Here is a 27,833-nt window from a genome sequence, read left to right on the forward strand (position 1 = left end):
CTGAAACTTAACTGACGTATGCAAGCCTCAAGTCATCAAATTAGTGTAGCACACCTTGGAAAATTGTTCAGAAACTTCAGTTACGACAGAATGCAGCAGTGAGAATTCTGATTGAATCGGTTTTCTACGTTTTTGTTGCAACAAAGCTGGCTTCCAATTCCAGGCCCAATTCAAAGTGTTGGCTACCATCTTTTAATTTGCGTGAGGTTGAGAGCTGAATACTTAAGTGCCATCTTCCCTACTATGAACTAGTCGATCAATCCATATATTTCATCAGCAGAGACCCCTTCTTTGCATTTCACTGCCTTTTGAGGCTCAGTTTTAATGATAGAACACGAGGAGGTATTCTCTTTAGCAGAGTCTACAGTGTGGAACTCCTCATCCAGGAGGTTCTTTTGGTTCTCATGCCGACCATCTTTAAACATCACCTGAAAGCTTTCACAATTTGACAAGCCCCAAGGCCTGGTTGCTGCCTGATTCGTTTTTATCCTTTCCTTTTCTCTCTCTCCTTCTCTGTGTGTGCTCAAATGCTTGTTTAGCTATTGGAAAAGCAAATGTGTATGGTTATATTTTAGTATTTTACAGTGGTGCCTCTCAAGACGAAAAGAATCCGTTCTGTGATTCTCTTCGTCTAGCGGTTTTTTCGTCTTGCGAAGCAAGCCCATTGACGGATTAGCGGATTAGCGCTATTAGCGGCTTTTAGCGGCTTTTCGGCTTATCGGATCAGCTGATAAGCGGCTTAGCGGCTTAGAAAAAGGGGGGGGAAGGGAAAAAACCCCGCAGGAACTCGCAAGACATTTTCGTCTTGCGAAGCAAGCCCATAGGAGATTCGTTTTGCGAAGCACCTCCAAAACGGAAAACTCTTTCGTCTAGCGAGTTTTCCGTCTTGCGAGGCATTCGTCTTGCGGGGCACCACTGTAGTTGTAAGCTGCATTGGACAGCTTGTGGGAGTTGGAAAAGCGAGGTAAGAAAGCCTAAAATATATAAAATATAAAGAAACAAGACCATAGCCAGCTACCCACTCTTTCATCCCTGTCCTGCACTTGCAGTTTGGGTATATAAATACTGACCTACCTTACAGAGCAGTTAATATCACAACCAGATTAGATATGTATAATTGTATTACATGATATTATAGAGTTCTGGATTTTGCTGCATGGAACTGATGGTTGGAAATGATTTCTCTCTCTCTCTCACACACACACACACCCACACCCTGCCTTGAGTGCTTTATGTATAAATTGAAATTGATTGGGAGACAGAGTAGACAGAGGGAAAGATTAGACAGACAGACAGACAGCGTTTGGAGGCATGGGAGTAACATATCATAAAGGCCTCTTCACATTATGTACTTTGATGTTGTACACATAAGATTTTTAAGTGTACATCAGGCGTCAGCAAACTTTACCAGCAGAGGTCCACTGGTCCCTCAGACCTTGTAGGGGGCTGGACTATATTTTTTGGGGGGCAAATGAACGAATTCCTATGCCCCACAAATAACCCAGAGGTGCATTTTAAATAAAAGGAGACATTCTACTCATGTAAAAACACGCTGATTCCCAGACTGCCCGCAGGCCAGATTTAGAAAGTGATTGGGCCGAATCCGGCCCACGGGCCTTAGTCTGCCTACCCATGGCATGCATGAGCTGGAAATTTAAAGTGTGAACATGACACACAAGTGTCCTTCAGGCTGTGTACGGCCTATGGTCCAATAGGCCCATGTCTTAGCTCTGCTGCCTGACTTCCTTTTAACTAGAGATATCTGGAGCTGAACCTCAGATCACTTGCATAGACAATAGGGACTCTTCCGTGGAACTAAGCCCTAAATCTGAAACCTACTGTTGACTTGGCTGATACAAGCAATGTAAGTCTGACCAGAATGCAAAATTCAGAAGCTTATTTACTATAAGTGGTCCCCAGATAATATTTATTTAGACTTGCCTTTGGTCCTCTAAATTTGCTACAACCAGTGCTCTCCTTTCTTACATGAAGCTGGTTCAAAGTATCACCATTCAGCGATGGCATCCTGATTACCTTTACTGATTACAAAGCTTTCTTCTACTTCCTTTTGGAAATGTTTTGTGACCTATCAGAGATTCCCGGGCAAACGGTATCTAAAGGAAACAGCACGGGAAAAAGGTTGGTTTCCCTGCTTGCTGTTTCCCGTCACATGTTCTCCGTGTGTGACATTTCCTTCCTCTCAATTCCTCCAAAAGGCAAACAATCCGCTATTCAGCAGTTCTGATTCAAATCCTAACACCTGATGCTTCTGATATGCAAACTGCCACCTTTTCCTATTTGTGCAACAATTAGACCTTTATCTGTTTGCAGCTTTCCACTCCGACTATAAAAATGCACCCACTGTCACTTTTGACGTGTGTCCTTGGCAGCTTGCTGAAGTGCGGAAGGACTCCAGAAAGCTGCTCGCCTGATTCAGGTCATCACCGATCCAAAGCAAATGACAGTCATAAAAAAAAAAATAATTCAAGCACACTTCAAAGTGTTCAGGCAAAGTGAAATTTGGCAAATTTAAAACGCTTCGATGAAATGCGCTCACTCTACAGGCACATGAGAGACAGGGGATGCAACAGGTGTGCCCCCATTGTGACCTCTCCCTCAAGCCTAATGCAGCCCCAAAGCTGTGGATTTGATCTGAAGGATTATTGGAGGTCCAAATTACTCTCTTCAGATGAGCATCTGTAGCATGGAGGCAGGACCTGCACACACGGCCTTACTTTAAAGGTGGAATGCACACATTCTGCACCCACATGGCATAAAAAAGATGCAGTACTATTATTTCAGGTACTTGGTGATCTTTTTAATATGAATTCTCCAAATACCACAACAAAAAGCAAAAGCAATTAAGGGTAAAATTAAGCCTCCCGATTGATCACATAAAACTTTCAGGCATTTTAACCGTTTTGTTCATCAAATAATGAATTACAAGACTTCTCACCTTGTCTACTGTGTGGGGAGAACAGAGCTTTCATCGGGTACAGACTGCAGCTCTGTCCATGGCCATTTCACTAGAAGCTTATGGCACCAATGTGGCAAGAGCGCCATTTAATTCTAATTCATAAAGGTAAAGGGACCCCTGACCATTAGGTCCAGTCATGGCCGACTCTAGGGTTGCGGCGCTCATCTCGCTTTATTGGCCGAGGGAGCCGGTGTACAGCTTCCGGGTCATGTGGCCAGCATGACTAAGCTGCTTCTGGCGAACCAGAGCAGCGCACGGAAACGCCGTTTACCTTCCCGCTGGAGCGGTACCTATTTATCTACTTGCACTTTGACGCGCTTTCGAACTGCTAGGTTGGCAGGAGCAAGGACTGAGCAACGGGAGCTCACCCCGTCGCGGGGATTCAAACCGCTGACCTTCTGACCAGCAAGTCCTAGGCTCTGTTGTTTAACCCACAGCGCCACCCGCATCCCTATTCTAATTCATATCTGGGCTAAATTAAAGGTGCTGGTTTCGACCTTTAAGGCCTGAGAACAGGGTACCTTCTCTCATATGACCTCTCCCTGCCTGAGAATGGAGATTTAGTTCCGGGACCTTCATACACATGCACTGTCAAGAGCAGGATATATAGCAAATTGCTTCAGTGAGGCGTCTTAATAATATTGGGTGTGAGGAATTCAAATCTATTATTATCGGGCAACATTAAGCTTGGTAAGTCTATGTTTTATGAAGAAGCACATAAACTGCTTTTGGGAAACCAAAGAATTTTAATTCTACCTTCTGAAAAAGTCAGGTAATGCAATATAATATAATATAATATAATATAATATAATATAATATAATATAATATAATATAATATAATATAATGTAATGTAATGTAATGTAATATAGTAATGTAATGTAATGTAGTGTAATGTAATTATATAATATACTATTATAATATAATATAATATAATATAATATAATATAATATAATATAATATAATAATAATATAAAACTGCAAGTACTTGGCAATTGTTTTTAATAATTTCTATGCAATTTTACACACATTTTACTTACCAAGCACTTACTTATTAAATGATATTAATTTAACCAAAATATCTTTTGAATTCCCAAGCCATGCTACAACTTTTTAGCGCCTTTCATTTTGGCAATGTGAAAGCTGAAAAAAATCAACATGCCCTATGCAATGTTGTCTCAAAATGGACGAAATTTCATGTGCAGGATCTGTGCAGGCTGTCTGTATGCCAGCAGGTCCAATTTAAGGTGCTTATGCTGACATATATAAAGTGGAATGAAGTAAAAATATAAAGCCCTGGAAGACTGGGGATCCAAATATCCAATAAAACTCCTCTGCCAATACTAACCTGCCTTGAGATCAGCAGAGGAAGCACCAAACAAGTGTTGCTCATTGTGTGTAGAATGAGATAGGGACTTCTTGGTGGTGGCGCCTGGTTATGGAACTTCTTTCTAGTGGCAAGGACAGCTATATAATTGATGCACTTCTCTTACCACTTAAGACATGGGAAGGCCAACTAAGACCCAGGGGCCAGATCCAGCCCAATCACATTCTCAATCCGGCCTGTGGATGGTTCAGGAATCAGTGTGTTTTTACATGAGTAGAATGTGTCCTTTTATTTAAAATGCATCTCTGGGTTGTTTGTGGGGCATAGGAATTCGTTCATTATTTTCCCCCCAAAATATAGCCCAGCCCTCACAAGGTCTGAGGGACAGTGGACTGGCCCCCTGTTGAAAAAGTTTGCTGACCCCTGAGTCTTAAACATTCATACTCAATGAAGCTTTTGAAGGAAATGGTTTGCTCTCTGATCTATGTATGTTTACATTTTAATACTGCTCAATTCTTCTATGATGTTTATATAATAGGATTTTTATTGTATTTTATTGCTGACGTTTCATTGTTAATTTTTTTATTCTTTAATTTTGCTGTAGGACTTATAGAAGTTGCTTTCTGGTTATTATTTTTTTAAGAAAAGTGATATACAAATACTTAAATAAGAAAATAAGTACATAAATAAAATCATGTAAGTGTTATACATATGAAATGTAAGATAACTATTTAAAAAACTACCAACCAGTAGGAATAAGTCACGTCTATCTTGAATATTTTCCTTTTCATCTCACATTAACAGTAATGCACCAAAAAAACCAGTCTTTAACATTTATCATGAATGTGTCCTTAAATGATAGCCCTCTGATGAAATTATGTGCTCAATGGATGAAACTGGGCAGTGGCGTAGCGTGGGGGGTGCAGGGGGGGCCGGCCGCACCGGGCGCAACATCTGGGGGTTAGGGTTAGGGTGCGCAAATCCACGGGTTAGGGGGCGCAAATCCACGGGTTAGGGGGCACAAATTACTTGCCTTGCCCCGGGTGCTGACAACCCACGCTGCCCCACTGAAACTGGGCCTTGTCAATTAATCAACTGAAGTTTAGTTGATTCATCTATCAGTTAAACTGATTAAAGCTTGCAACTTAAAGTATAATATACATGCCTGCAATCATGTAAGAAAAGAAGAAGTAACAATGTAAGGTGAAGATCAACAAACTGCTTCTGTAACAAATCTTCTTCTAGGTCCATACGAAATAATCTCATTTCTTCACTTCAGCTCAGGCACAAATGTCATGTAATTCACATAACCGGTTCTATTTTTAGACTGAATTGTAGGAAACTTGCTGCATTAATAAATGGCAGAAAAGCACAGGACTACACTGGCTAGTAATGTGGTAGTGAAATGTAGCCCTGGCCTTTAACCAATAAAGTACTGTTTGCCGTCAAAGCCCTGCAAGTAAAAACAGATTTTCTAAAGGAATGATTAATAAGCTGCCAAACCCTTGATAAATGTGGTTGTTGTTTTTTTAAGTGATTTGGCATTTTTCAGCTACACCAAATCTGTTTACCATGTAAACAAGGTCAGCAAACCTTTTCAGCAGGAGTCCACTGTTCCTCAGACCTTGTGGGGGGCCGGACTATATTTTGGAAAAAGAAGAATGAACGAATTCCTATATCCCACAAATAGCCCAGAGATGCATTTTCAATAAAAGGACACATTCTACTCATGTAAAAAACACCAGGCAGGCCCCACAAATAACCCAGAGATGCATTTTAAATAAAAGGACACATTCTACTCATGTAAAAACATGCTGATTCCTGGACTGTCCGCGGGCCGGATTGAGAAGGCGATTGGGCCAGATCCCATGCCTACCCATGGTTTACATCAAAGAAGTCCTCACTCAAATAGAAAGCAGCATGAGAATGACATACGTCTCATAAAACAAAATGAATTTTTTTAATGAAGAAAGAAAGAAAGAAAGAAAGAAAGAAAGAAAGAAAGAAAGAAAGGCGAATCTTTAAAACCATGAATGCACCAACACCTAGAGTAACAAAATGGCTAACACAAGGTGTTCCAAGGACAGGGCTGAGCTTGCCTGGGATCCACTGGATCCCGAGTCAGACTCACTGCCATCACCCAATGGCATCAGGCCTGGATGACACGGGTTCAAATCTTATCTCTGCCATGAGCTTTTTCTCTCTCACTTTCCTGGAATTTGGCTTGGCTCTATACTTATAAGCAAACACAAACGCTCTTTGGTTTTTGTTTTAAAAAGGACGTAAGTTCAGAGTTTCTTAATCTCCTCTACTTCATTACAAACCTCTAGATTCATGCCCTGTGGCCAGATGGATGTTTACATAAACACAGTTACACTGCAACAGAAGTCCATTTCGAGGTTACATAAAATAAAAGAGCAATTACTGGAAAATGGAACTTTTTAATTAAATGTATTTGAAAGAAGTAGGGATTAATGATTTTAAAGCAGGAGAGTATTTAATGCTTACAGCCATGAATCATCCCCACCAAAGCTGCAATCCTACTGTTTGTCAGTAGTGCTTTCCAGTACTGATATTCCTTGTACTGAATTATGCCTTAAACTTCAGGTCATAGTGAGAAATCGGGTCCTCCCTTAAAGAGGGCACGTGTTGCGGTGAGACCTGGCAACCAAACCCGGTGTTGTGGGTGGGTACATTTGGATAACCACAACACCCGATTGGTAGGTCCCTTGATCATAGAATCATAGAATCATAGAGTTGGAAGAGACCACAAGGGCCATCGAGTCCAACCCCCTGCCAAGCAGGAAACACCATCAGAGTACTCCTGACATATGGTTGTCAAGCCTCTGCTTAAAGACCTCCAAAGGAGGAGACTCCACCACACTCCTTGGCAGCAAATTCCACTGTCGAACAGCTCTTACTGTCAGGAAGTTCTTCCTAATGTTTAGGTGGAATCTTCTTTCTTGTAGTTTGGATCCATTGCTCCGTGTCCGCTTCTCTGGAGCAGCAGAAAACAACCTTTCTCCCTCCTCTATGTGACATCCTTTTATATATTTGAACATGGCTATCATATCACCCCTTAACCTCCTCTTCTCCAGGCTAAACATGCCCAGCTCCCTTAGCCGTTCCTCATAAGGCATCGTTTCCAGGCCTTTGACCATTTTGGTTGCCCTCCTCTGGACACGTTCTTGATGCAGGGTTCAATCAGGCCAATGGGATGCAGGCTAAACGGATCAAGGGACCTATTTAAACCCATGCACGTGACCCAGAGCTTCCTCTTTTGGCGCATGCATTCAGAACACCCGCCCACCTCTCCCTACGTTTAGGGCTTTGCACTTGACCTTGCTATGCCGTTGTGTGTCGTTGGGACAGGGGCACGGCAGGAATTTTCCCCACTTGGCTGACTGGCTGTTGCCATTTCGGTTTCGCCTTCTGCGTAGCAAATCGTCACAACTTGTAAGGTTGCGGATAGGCTCTGGTTCAGGTGATAGGGATGGGGGAACGGTCTTGCCATCCCGATTTGAAGGGTATTCCGTTAAAGGAATCCAGGGACTCGGTGGTTTGGTCAACCCCTGTGAGGGGGTTGTGCCCGTGCCTGAGTCCAGGGGGGAATTTGGGTGGCGGAGATAGCCCGTTCCCGGCTTTCCACTCATCCAGGTGTTCACCCTTGGCTGACCTATGCTGGTGCCCTGGGTCAGTGCTATCTGCATGGCAGGGAGCTAGTCGAACCAGAGCCTATGCAACCAGTCACTTGCTGTAATCAATAAAGTTGTGGCTTAAATTATGCCAGAAACCAAACCAAAATTTGAGACATGTGTGAATTTATTCAGGGGGGAGGTTTCTGGGTCTGAACACGCAAACTCCTTTTAGTGGATGGCCACTTCATGGTGGGTAGCAGGTTTGGGATACACCTCAACTTACCCCCCCCCCCCATGACCTGTTGGCCCACCCCATGGCTCAGACGCTTCTCCTATGCAAGGACCACCTTTGCTGATCCCTGTCCTATATTATGCTTACAACAATAATATCAATACAGTTCTTCAATCCAAAATTAAAAACCTTGTGGGGGAAAAGTTATTATTTGAATGCACATGACAATGAATGCAGTATGTGGGTTTCCCCAAGCATCCGATTGTTTATTTTACATTTCAGACTACTTTTAAGAAATTAATGTGTGATTTGTAGGTGCGCACCTCTCTGCAAAAAAACCTGCCCTATGAAAACTGAGAGCTGCACATCTTAACAGCCTGCTATGACATCATAACAAAGCCAGAGGATATTTCATTTTTGCTTGTTTTGCACAATGTCAATCTAATAGGCCGGGTTCTGCACACTTCTAAGACACTCCAATCTAGAAGAAAAAAACATTGGTTTATAGCCTGGAAGAGGATATTTTAACATGCAGGCCTTTCCTTAATGCACAGTGCAGAAGGAAACTCAGCTACAGACATCCAAACAGAATGGACGTTTATTTTTCTGCTTAGAATTTCAGGCAGAGACTGAAGCTGCTATTGAATACTTTATTGGGCCACATATTCCTGTACAGCGGTCTAGATGAACTCTGCAACCTCCCGTCATTGCTAAATCCAGGGGGAACTGGCAGGCAAAAGAATTAGCTGGACAGAAAGGGGAGGATTCCAAGTGACCGTGGTGTGCTCTCTCTCTCTCTCTCTCTCTCTCTCTCTCTCCTGCTACCTTTCTCTTCCACTGAATCATATCAGATATATGAGTACAGACTACAGCTTGCCTCCAATACAATACCTGCATATCTCCATGCCTATCCAAAACCTGCTGAAGAAGAAGAAGAAGAAGAAGAAGAAGGAGGAGGAGGAGGAGGAGGAGGAGGATGATGATTTAGTGCAGGGGACTGAGTGGGAAGACCAAGTAAAAATGTACTACGAGGGTTGTTTATTAAAGATTTCCCCTGACCCACTTCCGGTTATTGTAGGAGGATGAAATTGCACATGTATAATGCTACATCTCTCCATAGGTAACGTGGTAATTTGTAGCTCTGCACTCCTAACAGTTTCTCTGTTACTGGTGCTAACGTGGAGTAACGTCTGATAATGGAAGCATCAGGTTCCTGTACTTGAAAGGGCGCACACCAAGGGAGACGTTCAATGAGATGAAAGGGACTTATGAGGAAGATGTCTTATTATATGACGTAGTCAAGCACTGGCACTGTCAGTTCAAGTGTGGTCAGACTTCGGTGGAACGGTTCCCATTCCTGGGCGACCACAGCAAGTGGAGGGCGCCATTTTGGAGGATCACTGCATAACCATTCGCCAACTAGCTGCAGATGTCAAGATTAGTGTGGGCTCTGCAGAAAAAATCATCCATGACCATTTGTACATGGGAAAGGTGTCCACACCATGGGTTCCCTGGCTGTTGACGCCTTTCCAGAAGCAGGAATGAGTCACATGCTCACAGGCTCTTTTGGTCATGTGTCACGAAAACCACGATGACTTCTTCGCCAGACCAATTACTCAGGAGGAAACATGGGTCCATCATGACACTAAATCCCAGTCCAAACAATGGAAGCACTCTGCCTCACCACCTCCAAAGAAGGCCATCAGTTGGCAAGGTCATGATCACAATCTTTTGGGACCAGCGCGGAGTAGTGATGATGGATTTCCTGGCAAAGGGGACCACAATTACCGGGACATACTACGCTTCACTGCTGCAGAAATTGTAGAAGGCCATCACAATTGAGAGGTGTGGTATACTGACCAAAGGTGTCCGCCTCCTGCAGGATAACGCCCCGGTTCACAACTCGCATGTTGCTCAGACGAAAGCGCAGTCCTGTAGCTAGGAAATCTTTCCTCACCCCCTTATTCTCCCAACCATAGGACTTCCACCTGTTTCCAACCATGAAGTTATTTTTGAAGGGCAAGCTTTTTCCAGATAATGAAATGCTGATTTCTGAGGTCAAGTTGTGGCTTCTGACGCAACCTGCTGACTTTTGCAGACAGGGTCTCCACAGCTGCATAAAGCAATGGAAGAAGTGTGTGACTCTTGCCGGTAGCTATGTAGAGAAGGGCTGTGCCCAGTTTCGTTTGTCTCAATCCACGGGAAGTACGTCAGGGGAAATCTTTAATGAACGCCCTTCGTAGTGATGGGTTTGTGCTGTTAGGGAGAGCAAAGCCTGCTGGTTCAACCTTCCCTGGTCAATCTGGAATACAGCCTTGAGGTACTCCTGCACCAGAGGCCCAGGAGCAGGCGGGACTATGGCTCCTTCTCATTCAATTCAGAGCTGCTGGTTAATAACCCTGGTTTATAACTCGGTACAGTGGCGTTTAATCACTCCCTCTGCTTCTGTTGTCTCTGCCTGGCAGCTGTGGCTGCTTAAGTAGGGGCGCTGTACTTTCCAGAGTGCTTTGGTCTAGCATCAGATCTTGCAGTGTATCCACCATTACAGCTCCTTCCTTCAATTCCAGTGGATGAATCTGGGTGGCGGTTAGGCATTGGAGTATTCGGTTGGAGGGGAGGGGCGGTGGCGGCCATCACCTACCCCTCCTATTTCAAGGGTATCCCATTAAAGGAATCCAGGGGGCGTGTCCTCTGTCTGAAGCCCAGACAGGGGCCAGGGCCATAGCATGACCTCTATCGGTGACCCTGGGGGAATTCCTAGTTGATGTGCTCCCCCTATCGGTGGTTAACCCTTACTAGACTCCCAGCAGGCGGGCAGGAGTCAGATATGGTCATTGGTTCCATTGCCTAAGCCAATACAACTCATATTCTGTAATCAATAAAGTTGTGGCCTTTTTCAGCCCGTTGACCTAAATTCTGGTGTCAAGTGTCTTTATTCTACAATGGGGGAGAGTTCAGGACCTTGCCACGCAAACCACACCCGTGCACATCAAATCACCATTATCACTCACCAGGAAGGCACACCAGGAAGTTAACTATAACTTCCTTCTATTTTATGAGTCAATAAAGACACGAATGCATTGTTACATGATGTAGAGGATCAGGTTTGGTTCTTGCATCATGGAAAAACAAGACCGTTTCCCCTTAAGTTAGCAGACTGCTTTCCCCCCGTCCAGATATGTTAGTTTGATGAATGCTATGTTCTGACCCTGGGCAGAGAGCTAGCCGAGAGGATGGACAAATTCCCTCAAGTACTTCAAGATTGGTTGTTGAACCAGAAGAACATGCAAAGCCCAAGTCTGCAGGTGTAGCTCAATTTATCTTCTCTGATACGCCCTTACAGGCTGGGGGGAAAGAACTTATCAGTGAAATACAGTGTGTGACAGAAGGAGGGGGGAGGAATTCAGCAATAACTGATAGTCAGAAAGTGACAGAAGAGATTCATTGTAAGTATGTACAAAGTGACGGCCACTGGAACAAAAGGTGTATTTCACACATACACTATGATGAGAATCTGAACATGAGGTAAATAAACAGGAAAGAGAGCTTGGGTTCAGGGGAATTAAATTTTTATGTGTATATATATATATATATATATATATATATATATATATATATATAGCGTCTTTGCTTTTCAATTTGCATTTTGTTATATTATTCCCTTTTTATTTTTAATTCTATTCTTTGTATATTGTATTGTTGTTTTATTGCTATGGCCGATGGCTGATGCAAATAAAGATTCATTCATTCATTCATTCCCTGTAACTTGCTGTTATTTTTATTGATTATAGTCAAGAAATTATTTATTGTAACTGTTAAGTGTGAATTTCTGTTTAAATATTATTTGCTGATATTTAATCTTATCGTGTACTATTTTATTCTAATGGGTTATTGAATATTACCTTATTTGAAATAAGCTGTTCATTTAAAAGTTACAGTTTTATTATGACATTTTTTTGGAATGGAACAGGTTGTTATAAGTTGCGTGATCTTTCCTGTTTCTTCAGCTTGTGAACTGCCTTGTGTAAAGTAATATCGAAAGGTGGTATATAAATTAAGGACAATGGTGACTTAAGATGACTGGCGAGGGACCATCATGTCTTACTTTTCTCAAAGCCAGATTCATACAGGAGTTCAGCCTACACTCGAGTAGGACCCTGGCAGAGAGACACATGCCCGACTGGCATATTTTCTCCCTCCTGGTTGATCGTTTGGGAGCTTCATAAGCTTTCTTCAGTCCGAACATCACAGCGACGGATGCCAACCGACACCGGCACACTTAGGGATCCGCAGAGTTTGCACAGCATTGTGTGACAGGCCTCAGCAACCCAGCATTTTGGCTAATCTACTTTATTTACATATAAACACACACGGAGCACTGCAACATGGCTCCCTGTCTCTCTAGCATCAGACAGCAAAGAGAAAAAGAACAAAGGACAATAGTCCCACTTCATGGAACACAGTAACACAAACATCCTGTCTCCATCACTTCCCACTCTGTGGAGTCAAAACATGCACCGTCATGTGAAAGACAACAATCCCATGACTGCATTCATGGAGCAGGAATTCTAACAAGTTGGTGGGCCAAACTATGGTTTACCAAGACTGCAGCTCACAGCTGCTTTGTGGTCCTGTTGACTCTTGTGCCATACTGAACTAAGCTAAGGTAGGGCTTAGTGTGTTATCCAAACTCAGAATTTGGGTTAAGCTCCCTCCTCACTAACCATGAGCTGCAGCTCCTTTCTGTAGGGGCTATGCTATATTTCAACGGAGGGTGGAGGACCACACAGAGATGGAATGGGATGGAGCATCATGGAATAGTCGAAGGAGCACTCCGTGCTGCAACATTTTGATGCAGGTTACCCTTGCATATCCCAAATAAATAAATAAAGGACCAGGTGCGCAGCCTGGGAGTCACAGGTGTCCATGGAGGCGCAGGTCAATTCTGTGTCCAGGGCAGCTGTTTACCAGCTCTATCTGGTACGCAGGCTGAGACCCTACCTGCCTGCGGACTGTCTCGCAGGACTTGTGCATGCTCTGGTTATCTCCCGCTTGGACTACTGCAATGCTACTTTTGAAGACTGGTGACTGGGAGCGGCCGCTGAGAACACATAACACCAGTCTTGAAAGACCTACATTGGCTCCCAGTACGTTTCTGAGCACAATTCAAACTGTTGGTGTTGACGTTTAAAGCCCTAAACAGCCTCGGTCCTGTATACCTGAAGGAGCATCTCCACCCCCATCGTTCTGCCCGGACACTGAGGTCTAGTGCCGAGGACCTTCTGGCGTTTCCTTGCTGCAAGAAGCCAAGTTACAGGGAACCAGGCAGAGGGCCTTCTCGGTAGTGGCACCTGCCCTATGGAACACGCTCCCACCAGATGTCAAAAAGAACAACTACCAGACTTTTAGAAGACATCTGAAGGCAGCCCTCTTTAGGAAAGCTTTTAATGTTTAACAGACTATTGCATTTTAATACTTTGTTGGAAGCCGCCCAGAGTGGCTGGGGAAACCCAGCCAGATGGGCGGGGTATGTATAAATAAATAAATAAATAAATACATACATACATTAAAAACTAAAATGATGCCTAGGGTGATTGAAATGATAAGAAGCTGGCTTGACATTTGTGGCTTCTTGGCTCTGAAAAGAGCTGAATTACGTGGAATTCAGTAGGGTCATCATGTTAGACATCAGAAATGACCCAGAGCCTTACATCAGCTTAGGTTGCCAATCTCTGAGATTTATGGGAGAAAGAAAATGGAGAGAGGGGCTGTCTCCCCTAGCAGACTGGGTGGAAACTAGAGACACTCTGTGGACACAGGGAATGGTACCTGATGGATCAGCAGCAGCAGCATAGCCCGGCTATAACTGGAAGCTGAAGAATGGATGCAGCAGGAATGGGAGAAGAGCTAAGAGCAAAAACTCTCACCAATCCTGGAGAAGGCTAAAACCTGGACTCATCAGGAGAAACCCCCAGACCTGGCAGACCTAGGTTTTACATGTCTGCTTGAGTGCTTTATTAAAGATTTTCCCATGCAACTACTGATCAGGAATAACCATCCCTTGTTTTTAAGATAGAATAAAATCAAAGTCTAAGATGGGATGACTTTAGGAGTTACTTAATGTCCCTCATACATATTTTATGTGAAACAGTCTGATCTGCAACAGAAAGAGGCTGTGGACCGTTAATTAAAGCAGCCCTCTACGCTCTCTTTCTGCTCTTAAATCTGTTTTCTTGGTCTAGATGAGTTACATTTCCCACCCACCCCACTCGCAGTAAAAATTCTGTTTTCTTCTTCTCGAATCCTGAAAGCTCCTATTCATTGCTTTGGGCTCACCACAGAGCCAGAATCTATGACTAAACTGAAATAATGTTTACCTTGCTACAAAAAAATAAAATAAAATGCATAATAAAAACAACTTTTCTTTTGCCTGCATGCGGTATGGCATTTCCACAGTGAGAAAATAGCTCAAGGGAGTGGTGAAATTAATTTCAAGAAATTGGATTTTTGTGGGTACAAAAGACTTCAGAGTGAATGACTAACTGTGGGGACATTGGGATAAGAGGAAATATTCTCATTGACTTCAACAGAAGCCGGGCTGAACTCTATTAATAAAATTTAACTTCAAATGTTGCAATACTGAAGCAGTCATAGCCTCAGAAAAAGAGGGAAATTGAAGAATTTCAGAAGGCCAGTTTCAAATATACAGTGGTACCTTGGTTCTCAAATCCCTTGGTAGTCAAACAACTTGGAACCCAAACACTGCAAACCAGGACGTGAGTGTTCCAGTTTGCAAACTTTTTTCAGAAGCCGAACGTGCATTGTTTTGAGTGCCACACTTCCGTTTTGAGTGTTACGCTGAAGTCTGTCTGTTTTTGCTATTTATTTTGTGCGGCTTTTTTGTTTTCTTTTTGTGACTGTGTGGATCCCAGTTCAGCTACTGATTGATTGATTGATTGATTGATTGTGTGATTGCAGTACATTGTTTATTGCTTTCATTTTATGGATCAATGGTCTCATTAGATAGTAAAATTCATGTTAAATTGCTGTTTTAGGGGTTGTTTTTCAAAGTCTGGAATGGATTAATCCATTTTGCATTACTTTCTATGGGAAAGTGACCCTTGGTTTTGGAACGCATTGGTTTTGGAACTGTCTTCCAGAACGGACTAAGTTTGAAAACCAAGGCACGACTGTACTTTCACTGCTTTGCCCCTAGTGCTATTTGGACAACATTCAAAGTCAAGGGTCAGCAACCTTTTTCAGCCGTGGGCCGGTCCACCATTCCTCAGACCATGTGGTGGGCAGGACTATATTTTGAAGAGAGAATAAATCAACGAATTCCTATGCCCCCCAAATAACCCAGAGATGCATTTTAAATAAAAGCACACATTTTACTCATGTAAAAACACCAGGCAGGCCCCACAAAGAACCCAGAGATGCATTTTAAATAAAAGGACACATTCTATTCATGTAAAAACACACTGATTCCCGGACCGTCCACCGGCCAGATTTAGAAGGTGATTGGGCCGCATCCAGCCCACGGGCCTTAGGTTGCCTACCCCTGTGCTAGGTTGATCTACTCCACATGTGAGACTGCTGGTGCTGCAGAACTGAGGATGCAATAAGTTGCTAAGAGTCCTGAGCTGCTAGAATGGAGTGTCCCACTTTAGACTGTTGGTGAGTGATCATGGATCTATAAGTGGAAAACCAGCACATCAGGGAGCAAGCTTGGGTGGAAGCACTCTTATTCATATGACAGGGGTTTTTTTTAATTGGCAATGAGGTCCCCCCCAAATGCAGTAAAGAATTCAAAAACAGCACCCCAACCAGCTGCTTGAAGAGGGGCAGTTGATGCCACTACTTTAGGATTCTTTACGGACGTGGGTGGCGCTGTGGGTTAAACCACAGAGCCTAGGACTTGCCGATCAGAAGGTCGGCGGTTCGAATCCCCGCGATGGGGTGAGCTCCTGTTGCTCGGTCCCTGCTCCTGCCAACCTACTTGCACGTCAAAAGTGCAAGTAGATAAATAGGTACCACTCCAGTGGGAAGGTAAACGGTGTTTCTGTGCGCTGCTCTGGTTTGCCAGAAGTGGCTTAGTCATGCTGGCCACATGACCCGGAAGCTGTACGCCGGCTCCCTCGGCCAATAAAGCGAGATGAGAGCCGCAACCCCAGAGTTGGTCACGACTGGACCTAATGGTCAGGGGTCCCTTTACCTTTACTTTATAGGATTCAGTCCCATGTTTTTGTCTAGCTTTAGATTTTTAATCAATATGCTACTCTAGTTAGCACACCAGAAAAAACACACCACCCAATTCTTTGGTAAAATATATTGAAATCTTGATTGTTTCCATATTAGGTTTCGGGTGCAACATTGAGCTATTCAGCACTTTTTACAGAGTTTACATTGCAAGTGGAAATTTAAGCATGCAGTCTGAAGCGCTACAGTCCTTGCTGCCTCCTCAGGATTCTGTGTGTCTCTTCATTTGGTGATACATACTGCAGACGGAGTCTAGGCCCCTGCCAGTTGGGCCGCTGGGGCAGGTAAATGTTTCACTGCTGCAGAAGGCCTTGAATACCAAACTCCAAAATCAATTTAATTTGCATAAACCGCCAGCGATGTTCGTGTGGGAATTTCTCCAGCTCAGAGTGAAAGCAATTCCTTACATACGGCACAAGGGGACAAAACTGTTCCGGAAACCTCTTGTGTGCTGACCCTCTCCCTATCTGGACTGGGAGGGGGGGAGGTTGACGTCCCCCTTCTACTCCACTATAGTCCTGGCTCAGATAGCCCTCCCATTCCCCTTATTTTTTAAAGAAAAGAGACATGACCAGTTCTAATTATAATCAAATTATAACCATTTAATGTAATATATAGAGCAGCCTGGCGTGCTCTGGTCCATGGGATCACAAAGAGTTGGACACGACTAAACGACTAAACAACAACAACAACATAGAGCAGGGGTCGGCAGCATGTGGCCCATGGGCCGAATTCGGCCCACAAAGACCGTTTTGCTGGCCCACGAGCTTCCCCAGAACCGAGCCACCCACTCGGCAAGTCCCTCTCGTGCTGCACTAAACCAGCGTAGCACAGTGCGGGAACTCGCTGAGCGGCGCCGGAAATTGCGTCTGCGCACACGCAGATACCAGAAATCGCTTCTGTGCATGCCCGGACACCAAAAGTCGCTTCTGCACAGGTGCTATTTTTGGCGTCTGGGCATACGCAGAAGCGATTTCCAGTACCATGGACATGTGCAGGTGTGATTTTCAGCGTTGTGCTGCACTGGTCCGGCCCATAGACGATCTCTGTGGGAGTGATCTGGCCCATGGCCGGTAAGCCTTGCTGACCCCTGGTATAGAGGCAGAACTAACGGGACTCAGACACCCATGATTTCAAAGTAATTTATCAAGATGCTTAAAAGGGGGTCTAATTCTCCAGTGGAAATGCAAACTTGACCTTGAAATGTACCTCTATAGGCTAACGGTGGATGGATCGTGGAGGGAGTGTGTTTCTGGAGGATGCTGTGCACAGCAAACATGCATCTGTGGGGAATGGCTGAGCTGGAAGCTTCTCCTGGGTATCTAGTGTTGTATACGGGGCTTTTTAAAAATAGTAATTATACGTAGATACATTCAGTCATGTTCATCCGTCTACCTGCAGAATTGATTTAACTCCTCAGTGAGAATAAAACATGGCGTAACACAAGGGTTGCCAACACCAAGATGGCAGCTGGGGAAAAAGTCTCATTAAACATCCCATCAAAATCACACAATGCACTGCTGGTTCTTCCTGCTCAGTTCCTGTTTGCACCGGCCCAGTCTCTGCTACATAGACCCTGCCTCCTTAAACAGCTGGAAATAAGATTTGAAACATTAAATATGTTAATCGGCAGAGAGAGTAACGGGCTACCTAAGGGTATCTAATGAGTTTGAGGCTGAAGTATGATTTGAAGTAGGAGATTTCCTGGCTCAATCTTCACCACCCTAACCTTCCTGCACCAGGAAGTCCAAACTTCACCTGATTACCATAAACATGAAAATAAAATGAGGAATTCTATCAATCATACTGCCCTGAACCTAGAGAAAAACATGGGTTTATGTACTGAGCTGGATCCTAGAACAATAGGATCCAGAATGCAGCAGTCTGATTGGTCCACAAGAGCCACCCAATCCAGCTCCAGGTGGAAGTGAATCAGCGACATGATTGGCCTGCAGGAGCAGTCAATCAAGCTTCTGGAGGAGGTGAATCCGCAACCTGATTGGCCTACAGGAGCAGCCTAGAATTAGCCAATCACACAGGGCCCATTGTGTAAATAATGTATATAAAGCTAGACGTTTTGGGGAAAGTTTCATTCATTGCTACTACGAGCTGAATAAAGAGCATGAAATTCACACTCGACTAAGAATATATTTCAATGGGATTTGTGCCAGACCTAGATAAACTGAGACTTACATAAAATATTCTAACAGTACAATCCTATGAAGAAAGTTCCACTGAGGATTGAAACCTAAGAGTTTGTTGTTTGATTTATGCTCTTCTCTAAAATAAATTCGGTGCTATCTTAAACATGGATCCATAGTAACAGTAAAGCAGACCTTTCTCACAATTTTTTGCCTTTGAATTTTTTAAAAAATGGTGTGTGGGGGGTAGAGAAATTGCACCTTCTTATTCTCTTCTACTGAATGCTTCAGAGATTCTTTTCATCTGTAGTTTCAGTGTCATCCTCTTTAATTTTGACCTCCAGAGTTTACCTATAATCAGCTTGGGTTCTCCTACATCATATACCTTGTCTTGGGGGCCAGCTTAAACCAAGACCTCTGCACCCTTCACAATATCCTGCCTATCAAAGCCTGCCTCAGAAGTGGCAATAGATTTCATTTCTGCTTGTGTTGTGTATCCTTAATGCCCTTAACAAACAGCTTTATTTCTGCTGTAGCAATTCTACCTCTCGGAATTATATTACTCGCCAGCATAGCTTCCCAACTACACTGGTGTCAAAAAAGAAGGAAAGATCATTCGTGGAGTCATCATTGTAAAACCCCCAAATCCTATCAGTTTCCAAACCCTTTCCATTGATTTCCTCCAAGCTATCTCATTCCCATGGACTGCAAGAAGATCAAACCTATCCATTCTTAGGGAAATCAGCCCTGAATTCTCACTGGAAGGACAGATCCTGAAGCTGAGGCTCCAATACTTGGGCCATCTCATGAGCAGAGAAGACTCCCTGATGTTGGGAAAGATTGAGGGCACAAGGAGAAGGGGGCGACAGAGGATGAGATGGTTGGACAGTGTTCTCAAAGCTACCAACATGAGTTTGACCAAACTGTGGGAGGCAATGGAAGACAGGAGTGCCTGGCGTGCTCTGGTCCATGGGGTCACGAAGAGTCTGACACGACAAAACAACAACAACAATCTCATTCTCCCTCTAGCTCAGGTTATCCATTAGAAATATATATGAATTAAGTTTCTTAAGTTTTGGTCTCTGCATTTTTTGGGGGGTACCATCTACGACCTAGACAACCCATCTTAGATGGATCTGTTCAGTCACACCCAGCCTAAGCAACAGACTGTCACAAGCTCCGACTGCACCTAACTAGATCACAGCTGGATGTATAAACAGCTGGAGTGCAAAAGCAGCCTGAAGAGGACAACTCAGCCCCCACCTACACAGAAGGCAAGGGGTGGGGTGCTGGAGGAGAAGCAAGAAGCAGCAGCTGCAAACTCTGGAACAACGAAGAAGGGAGCTTTAGGAATAACATCAACACAACTTCAGCAAAGAACACGAAGAGGCAGATTTAAAGTGAGGACGGTTGAAATAGAGAACTGGAAGTAGAACAACCACATAGAAACCACTGAAGAAACCCTGAGGAGATGGAACTTGTCCAGAAAACTTCAGATAGAGATAAAATCTGTACAATTAAGCTTCTCAGGAACCTTACAATGACAAGAGCCTCAGACCTCCTTAACAAAGAAGAATCTTGAGAAGACCTTGGGGCTCTGAAGGAATATTGCCAAAACCTTCAGGGGCTACAGACTAGGACCACTGCTTTCCCCTAGGAGTGGGCTCAAACAGCCACCCCCAATTCACCACCACTCAAATGGCAAAACGGGGTGGTTAGTTTTTTGTTTATGGGGTGGTGGGTGGTTCTGCTGACACCTGAAATGACTTTCAAAATGGTTTGAGGGGCTTAAAATTTTGTGTATCCCCCCCTTTCTGTAAATAATGCTTCTTCGTTTATTTCCGCATCCTATGATTAGGTGAATGGGACTCCCAGTTAAAAGAATATGATGTCCATGGAGCACCTCATATTTTAGAAATTATGCATAACCCCAAATAAAAATTTTAATGCTCCCAGATATAATTGTCTCAAATATAGTGTACACAACTGTATTGTAGACACAGAATGAAGGCTATAGTCTACACTTGCTTAACAGTTCCCTATGGCAACCAAAGTTTATCTCCTATTGCTTTTGCGGTTGGCTGCTTCTGCTTCTGCATAGTTAACTACTTTAGGCTTGGAGAATAAAAATGATTTGTTCTGGCCATCAGTGGAATTTTTCTTAAGGATTATGACCAACATTTGCAATATGCAGTGAAAGAAAATTTGATGCCTTTTATTTGCATAAATTTAAAAACCTATTTAAAAGCATATTAAACAATGTTAACAAGTCAAAAATATTTGACTAAAATAATGTGAAGTGCTGACTTTAAAAATCGCTTCTGTGCAGGATATAGCTTTGTGTATGTCAATTGAGGAGAATGTTTGCTTCCAAGTACATAAAGTGAAATCGCTGGCTCCCCTGCCCCAAAATATATACAATTACCTTAACCCCAGTCCTCCAAATTCACTATCTAAATTCCCCTCCATGTTTATGTAGCCCTGTGTCAGGGAACCAGAGGGTCTCCAGCTGTTGCTGAACTAAGACTCCCATCATCCCTGATCAATGATTGTGATGGGTAGGTCTGATGGAAGTTGCTAGAAGCCCAGAAAATGCCCACTCCTGCCAATATATAAACGGTATTGCATTTATCTAAGTTTCTGATTACCCAGCATGTGAGGTCCTTGTGTGACACGGAGACTACTTCAACACTGAGGTCCATCATCTGTTTCTCCCCTGGATAGGTCATCCCCTAGATCAGGCATAGGCAAACTTGGCCCTCCAGATGTTTTGGAACTACAACTCCCATCATCCCTAGCTAACAGGACCAGTGGTCAGGGATGATGGGAGTTGTAGTCCCAAAACATCTGGAGTTTGCCTATGCCTGCCCTAGATACACACCCACATTGCATAAGGTCTTGCCCCCTGCTATGTTCCAAGTCTATACCTGGAATGAACACCTAGTTCAGTCCTCAACAGGGGAAAGTTAGGATTAAAGATGCCTTAAGGTTGCTAATTCCACCCTTCTCTAATTCTTGCTCTCCAGTTTTAATAGGGACAAAAAAGGTGACCATGCAAAGCAACTGGAATTGAGTATGGATCGCTAATACTCGTGGAGCTGCGCGTGCTACTAAAATTATGACTTGTCTACTGTACCTTCTTTTTTTTTACAATCTATTTGGCATATTTTAAGACTTTAGCTAATCTGCCACTTTGCATTTGCTTCACAGTATTCTGCACCTGCAGACAATTTGCATTTTATACCTTGCCACACGAACCCAAAATTGACATTTCGGTGTGTACATGGTGAGACCAGAGAAGGGAACACCCTTAGCGTGTAAAAGAGCAAAACTTTAGATGCTCTGCAAGGATCAAACTGCAATGGGAGAAAGTTCATTTTCCCCACCATAAACACATTACAGCCAATGCAGTAGAAACTCAGGAAAGGGACCAGAAAGGAGAAATGGTTTTGGAATGGTGCTCCTGCCTTAAGAAGTGAGCTTTGCCTTCGCACCATGGCCCTCTTTAGACATAACCAAGCTTAAAGGTAAAGGGACCCCTGACCATTAGGTCCAGTCGTGACTGACTCTGGGGTTGCGGCGCTCATCTTGCTTTATTGGCCGAGGGAGCCGGCGTACAGCTTCCGGGTCATGTGGCCAGCATGACTAAGCCACTTCTGGCGAACCAGAGCAGCGCACGGAAATGCCGTTTACCTTCCCGCCGGAGTGGTACCTATTTACCTACTTGCACTTTGACGTGCTTTCGAACTGCTAGGTGGGCAGGAGCAGGGACCGAGCAACAGGAGCTCACCCTGTTGCGGGGATTCGAACCGCCAACCTTCCGATCAGCAAGTCCTAGGCTCTGTGGTTTAACCCACAGCGCCACCCACGTCCCTTATAACCAAGCTTAGCATCTGAGTAACTGATAAAGCGAGCCTTACTCAGTCATAAAGCCCAGCTGAACATTGCTATGTGGCAGTACTCAGGGAGGTTTTCTCGGGGCTCATCTACACTAATTTTCCTCAGAGTTTTCTAGGCACAAGTCTGCACTTTCCCAGTCCATGCCTGAAGTTTTTTTGTTGTGTGTGTGTGTGTGTGTGTGTGTGTGTGTGTGTGGAGGCAGGGCCAGATTCAGGTTTGATGAGGCCCTAAGCTACTGAAGGTAATGGGGGCCTTTTATAAGTCCACTTGTCTTTTGTCGACAACAAATTGTCGCTGTTTTTTGTGTTGAATATATGTCATATGGTAATTTATGGACCTAATAGGTATCTAAAACCATTTGCACATAACAAATAGAAGCCTACACAACACTGTTGCTGTATGAAGGTTTCATTTTATTTGTTTTTTTATCTTATATTTTAGAAATGTACATCCAGGTTTTTTTCCTTTAAATTTTTTTGGGGGAAGCTATAGCCTGTTTAGCTTATACATAAATCCAGCACTGAGGGGAGGGTGCCTTACAGCTTTCCTCACAAAAATCTTCTCTTTTAAACGTTTCTGCATTGCAGGGTGCTGGACGATAAGATTCTCAGAGTCCCTTCCAATTCTATGATATCTGTGGTGGCCGTTTGTTGCTTCTATGATAGGCCAGTCACAAGGAAGGCAAATCCTGGTGAAACGCTCTCTATGATCCATGGAAAACCCAAATTGTTCTGCTTGTTCCAATTCAACATGGAAAGAGTGGAAAGCAGTGAGGCAAAGAACCGTTGCTCAGATATGGACTGCGAAAGTGTGGACCTGTGTCAAGAAAGCATGGGGGAAAGCATGGATGAAATTCCTCCCTTCTGAGATATAACTAGCATGGTCTCTTATGAATTTTCAGCACCATCTGAAGATTCAGGTCTTAGTGCCTGAGGCTGTTCACGATTGCTCTAACTATTGGTGGTGTCTTTTAATATCCCCTACCTTGTTTTTAAGCTCTGTTGTTGCTAATTTTAAAGTACTCTGTGCGGAATTGCTTTGGGAATCAAGGGCTGGTTTACCTCTCTCGCCCTGACCTAGCCACTGTGATCCATGCGACGGTCACCTCCAGACTGGATTATTGTAACTCGCTCTACGTGGGGCTGCCCCTGAGACTGACCCAGAAACTCCAGCGGGTGCAGAATGCTGCGGCGAGACGCCTTACAGGGTCCTTGCTGCGAGATCACATTCACCCGGTGCTATACCAGCTGCACTGGCTCCCGGTGGAGTACAGGATCAGGTTTAAAGTGCTGGTTTTAACCTTTAAAGCCCTATACGGCCTAGGACCCTCGTACCTACGGGGCCGCCTCTCCTGGTATGTCCCACGGTCTTCAAACAAAAACATCTTGGAGGTCCCAGGCCACAGAGAAGTTAGGCTGGCCAGGGCTTTTTCGGCTGTGGCCCCGATCTGGTGGAACGCTCTTTCACAGGAGACTAGGGCCCTGCGGGACCTGACATCTTTCCGCAGGGCCTGCAAGACAGAGCTGTGCCACCAGGCCTTTGGTCAGGACACAGCCTGACTCCCTCCTTTGGCAATCTTCGCAGAGCTCTGGCCCAGTGGTTGCCATCAGTTTGATTTGAGTTTATTTTTATAATGAATGATTTTGGTATGTTGTACTATTTTATTGTTGTTAGCCGGCCTGAGCCTGGCTTCGGCTGAGGAGGGCGGGATATAAATAAAATTTATTATTATTATTATTATACTTTTATTTTTTAAAAAAATCAGCTGCACACGGCGACGTTGCTCACTGTTGTGGGCAGGGGATGTGGTTGACAAATGGCTTGCTGCACCTTGTGGATAGCATTGATGGTAGCTAGCCAGCTAGCCAGCAGCAGCACACCGTCACAGTGCTAACTGAAGCATCCCCTACCTCCACTGCTGTTTCCTGATGGATTTCAAGACCCCAGAAATTCTTGATGAATTTTCCTCCATCCACAACTGCACTGCATTGCTGGCTGACAGCACTCATAGCAAACCGCTTCCCATACGTGGCTGATAAAATAATAGAGGGGCAGGAGGTCAAGAGCTGGTGTGTGGGTGGATGTGCTAAATATTGATCCGAAATCATCAGCCAGATGTTGAGCTGCAGGTCTCTCTAAACTTATAGCTTTGAAATACTGTTGTGTTCGCCGAAGAGATGCTTTCTCAGGCAAAGTTTAACTAGTGTTTTCATTACTCCTAACCTTCAAGGGGCTGCCTTCTTTCTGTTCACTTCTGTTCCATATTTACCTGGCTAGACACGACCCTGGAAGAGGAGCTGAGCAGAACAGATCTCAGGTTCCCCAGGAAACTGGTTTGAAAATGAAGGGAAATTATGGGGCAGGCCGTGACAAAACTCACATGGTCTTTAGGCTACAGAAGAGCTTCTGAGGGCTGTGACAGTAACCTTTTCAAAAATTGCTCATGGTAAGCTTACCCTGAGGTAGTTGAGGGTGAAGTTAGTGAGACCCATGCGGGTGATGTTTTTGGACAGCTGTTCCAGCACCTGAGGGTCTTGTGCCTGTAACGGAAAACAAAGAGACAGTCTCATGCTCATGTAAGAAATGCAACAGTAACATTATAAATCAAGGACATGCTTAAAAAATTGGCAATCCTATCTGAAAGCAAGCTGCTAATTTATAAAAAGCATCCAAGATTTTATACTGAACATTAGACACTAATTCACTGAGGGAAGGAGAGTGCAGTGCCCATTTCATTCCAAACACTGGGTTATTAGCATTGGTACTGCTAAGCTTTTTGAAAATCATACTTTAGACTAGTTGTTATATCAGGAAACCTTACAACAGGGTAAGGAAGACTAACATTGTCGTCTCCACAATGAAGTAAAGGGGCTAAAAATGAGAGTTGTGTCTTGTTTTGAGGTCATCTAGTTATTTTATGGAATGGGCAAGGTTTGAACTAGCACTTTCTTGGATCACAGCTTACCCTGCTTGCATGAGAGCACGGATTTGAATTCCACTGCGGGAATAATTCCCATTCTCCTCAAGGGTTTCTTACACACATTACCTCACAGTATCATAGCAACTAAGTGTTAGTGAAACAAATCGGGGGGGGGACCCTACTATAAAAATAGTTACAGCCTTACAAATTACCAATGGAAAAAATAAACTCCCTAATTAATATGCTCGAGAGCAAAAGCAAACATGCAGACAACGTCGGGATGCTAGATTTCATCTACTGGTGTAGTATGGTATCACCAGACGCGGGTGGCGCTGTGGGTTAAATAACAGAGCCTAGGACTTGCCGATCAGAAGGTCGGCGGTTCGAATCCCCGTGACGGGGTGAGCTCCCGTTGCTCGGTCCCTGCTCCTGCCAAGCTAACAGATCAAAAGCACGTCAAAGTGCAAGTAGATAAATAGGTACCACTCCGGCGGGAAGGTAAACGGTGTTTCTGTGCGCTGCTCTGGTTCACCAGAAGCAGCTTAGTTATGCTGGCCACATGACCTGGAAGCTGTACGCCGGCTCCCTCGGCCAGTAAAGCGAGATGAGCTCCGCAACCCCAGAGTCGGTCACGACTGGACCTAATGGTCAGGGGTCCCTTTACTTTACTATGGTATCACCAACGGAAAGCATGTGAAATGCGCAGGAAGCGAAAGCAGGAAGCATACTAAGACTAATCCCTTTTTTGTACAGAGGAGTAACATGGGCCTGGGGCAACAGTTGGGACAATGCTGGCGATACCCTATATGGGTGCTGCAGAGTTCAGAAGGATGCAATTAACCAATGCACTTCAAAACTGTTTCTGACATGTGCTGATGTACCTTTGGAGCCCAGCTGGGCCAAAGGTAACTCATGCAGAGATTGCCGACATCTGTGTAACAAGCAAATAAGGTCCCATCTGCACAACACATTTATAGCGTACCGCTTTAAATTAGGGTTACCAGACGTCCCCGGTTCCCCGGGACAGTCCCTGGATTTGCAAATCTGCCCCCGGGAAACGTGGCAGCGGCAGCCTCAGCAGCCCGGAGCCAGCCTGGTAGGGCAGTTGGCTCTGGCTGGCTTCAGGAGCTGCTCGCTGCTGCCGCCACTGCCAAAGGGGAACCGGGACGTCTGACAGTACAGATCTCCTGCCCCCTTCCCCCTTTGTTGTGATAGATCGGGGGAGGCTCAGGAGTTGCGGTGGGCGGCCGTTGCCCAGGAGGAGCGCAAGACGCGTGGTTTCTCTGCCAGGCAAGGCGCAAAGCCCTTCTTTCGAACCTTGTGAAACATAAATGTGCAATTTTATAAAAACTGGACAAACGTGGCAGAGAAAGGGGACAGGAGATTGGGGAAGGTTCGGGACTGTTGCCCAGTTTTTTAAAAACTGCACATTTATGTTTCAATAGGGTGCACCTTTATACAATATGCATGTGTGCTTGGGCCCAGGGTCTTTTGCCTCAGCATCCCCACTCCTGACTCCCTGTTGCTACTCAGATAAAAAAAAAGTGTCCCCAGATTCATTGAAAAAAAAAATCTGGTGACCATACTTTAAATAGCTGTGGCTTCCCCAAAGAATTTTGGGGTTTGTAGTCTGTTAACTATTCTCACAATGCTCAGAGTGGTTTGAGAATCAATCCCCCCTTCCCAGGGAAATATCGGGGTTGTAGCTCTCTGGGGCAAATAGGGGTTGTCCTAACAGTCTCAGGACCCTTAAAAAACTACAGTACCCATGATTCTTTGAGGGAACTGTTTAAAGTGGTACACTTTAAAGGTATGGTGCAGATGGAGTCCCCAAAAATGTAAAAAATAAAATAAAAATTAAAATTTAAGGTGGCGTATTCTTACTCTTTAAAAATAACTTTAATGGATATAAGAATGAAATGTGCCTCCGAATTTAATTCAGAAAGAAAGTGTGCATCAGCTTAAGTAGGGGAGACACTAGTCTGTCTACTTATTTACATCCACAAATGCTTGTGACACACCAACATAACATCCTTGTTTACAATGTGCATAAGTCTAAGATAAGTGGCTGTGACAGCAAATGGTGGGTTTGGATTGTTAGACAAAATTTAATGGATTAAAAAAAAAAGAGCAATTCTGGCCAATTACTTACATGCATGGCTAAAATACTGCGAGGGACTAACTCTCTGTATTGTCTAATTGTAAAGTGCCAGGTTTTTATTCTCATAAGGTCATCAAATGTAAATTCCAAGATAAGACGTCCTTCTGTGCACACCTAGGAGAAATAAAAGAAAAGGAAGGAAAATAAACAAACACACACACCCTTCTTTGAGGAGCCTCTACAAAACTAAAAGAAACCAAACAAAATACAGTCCTAAGCAAGCTAAATAAATGCCAATATACTTTGTTATTCACCTTTATTGGGGAAATTGTATCCCC

The 27,833-nt window shown here is 44.1% G+C and overlaps 1 protein-coding gene across 5 annotated transcripts in view; it reads right to left on the bottom strand.

The window, feature by feature from the left end:
• The window catches only part of LDB2 (LIM domain binding 2), a 246,301-nt gene that overhangs the window by 17,210 nt on the left and 201,258 nt on the right, over positions 1-27,833 (bottom strand). For all 5 annotated transcript variants that reach the window (XM_081207872.1, XM_081207871.1, XM_081207874.1 and 2 more), the window contains 2 exons: positions 27,547-27,669; positions 24,931-25,014 (listed from right to left, as the gene is read on the bottom strand). In XM_081207872.1, coding sequence (XP_081063998.1) covers positions 24,931-25,014; positions 27,547-27,669 — 207 coding nt within the window. The remainder of the gene's footprint in view (positions 1-24,930; positions 25,015-27,546; positions 27,670-27,833) is intronic.

Source organism: Podarcis bocagei (genome assembly GCF_964188305.1).
Source record: "Podarcis bocagei genome assembly, chromosome: 9".
Taxonomy (NCBI): Eukaryota; Metazoa; Chordata; class Lepidosauria; order Squamata; family Lacertidae; genus Podarcis; species Podarcis bocagei.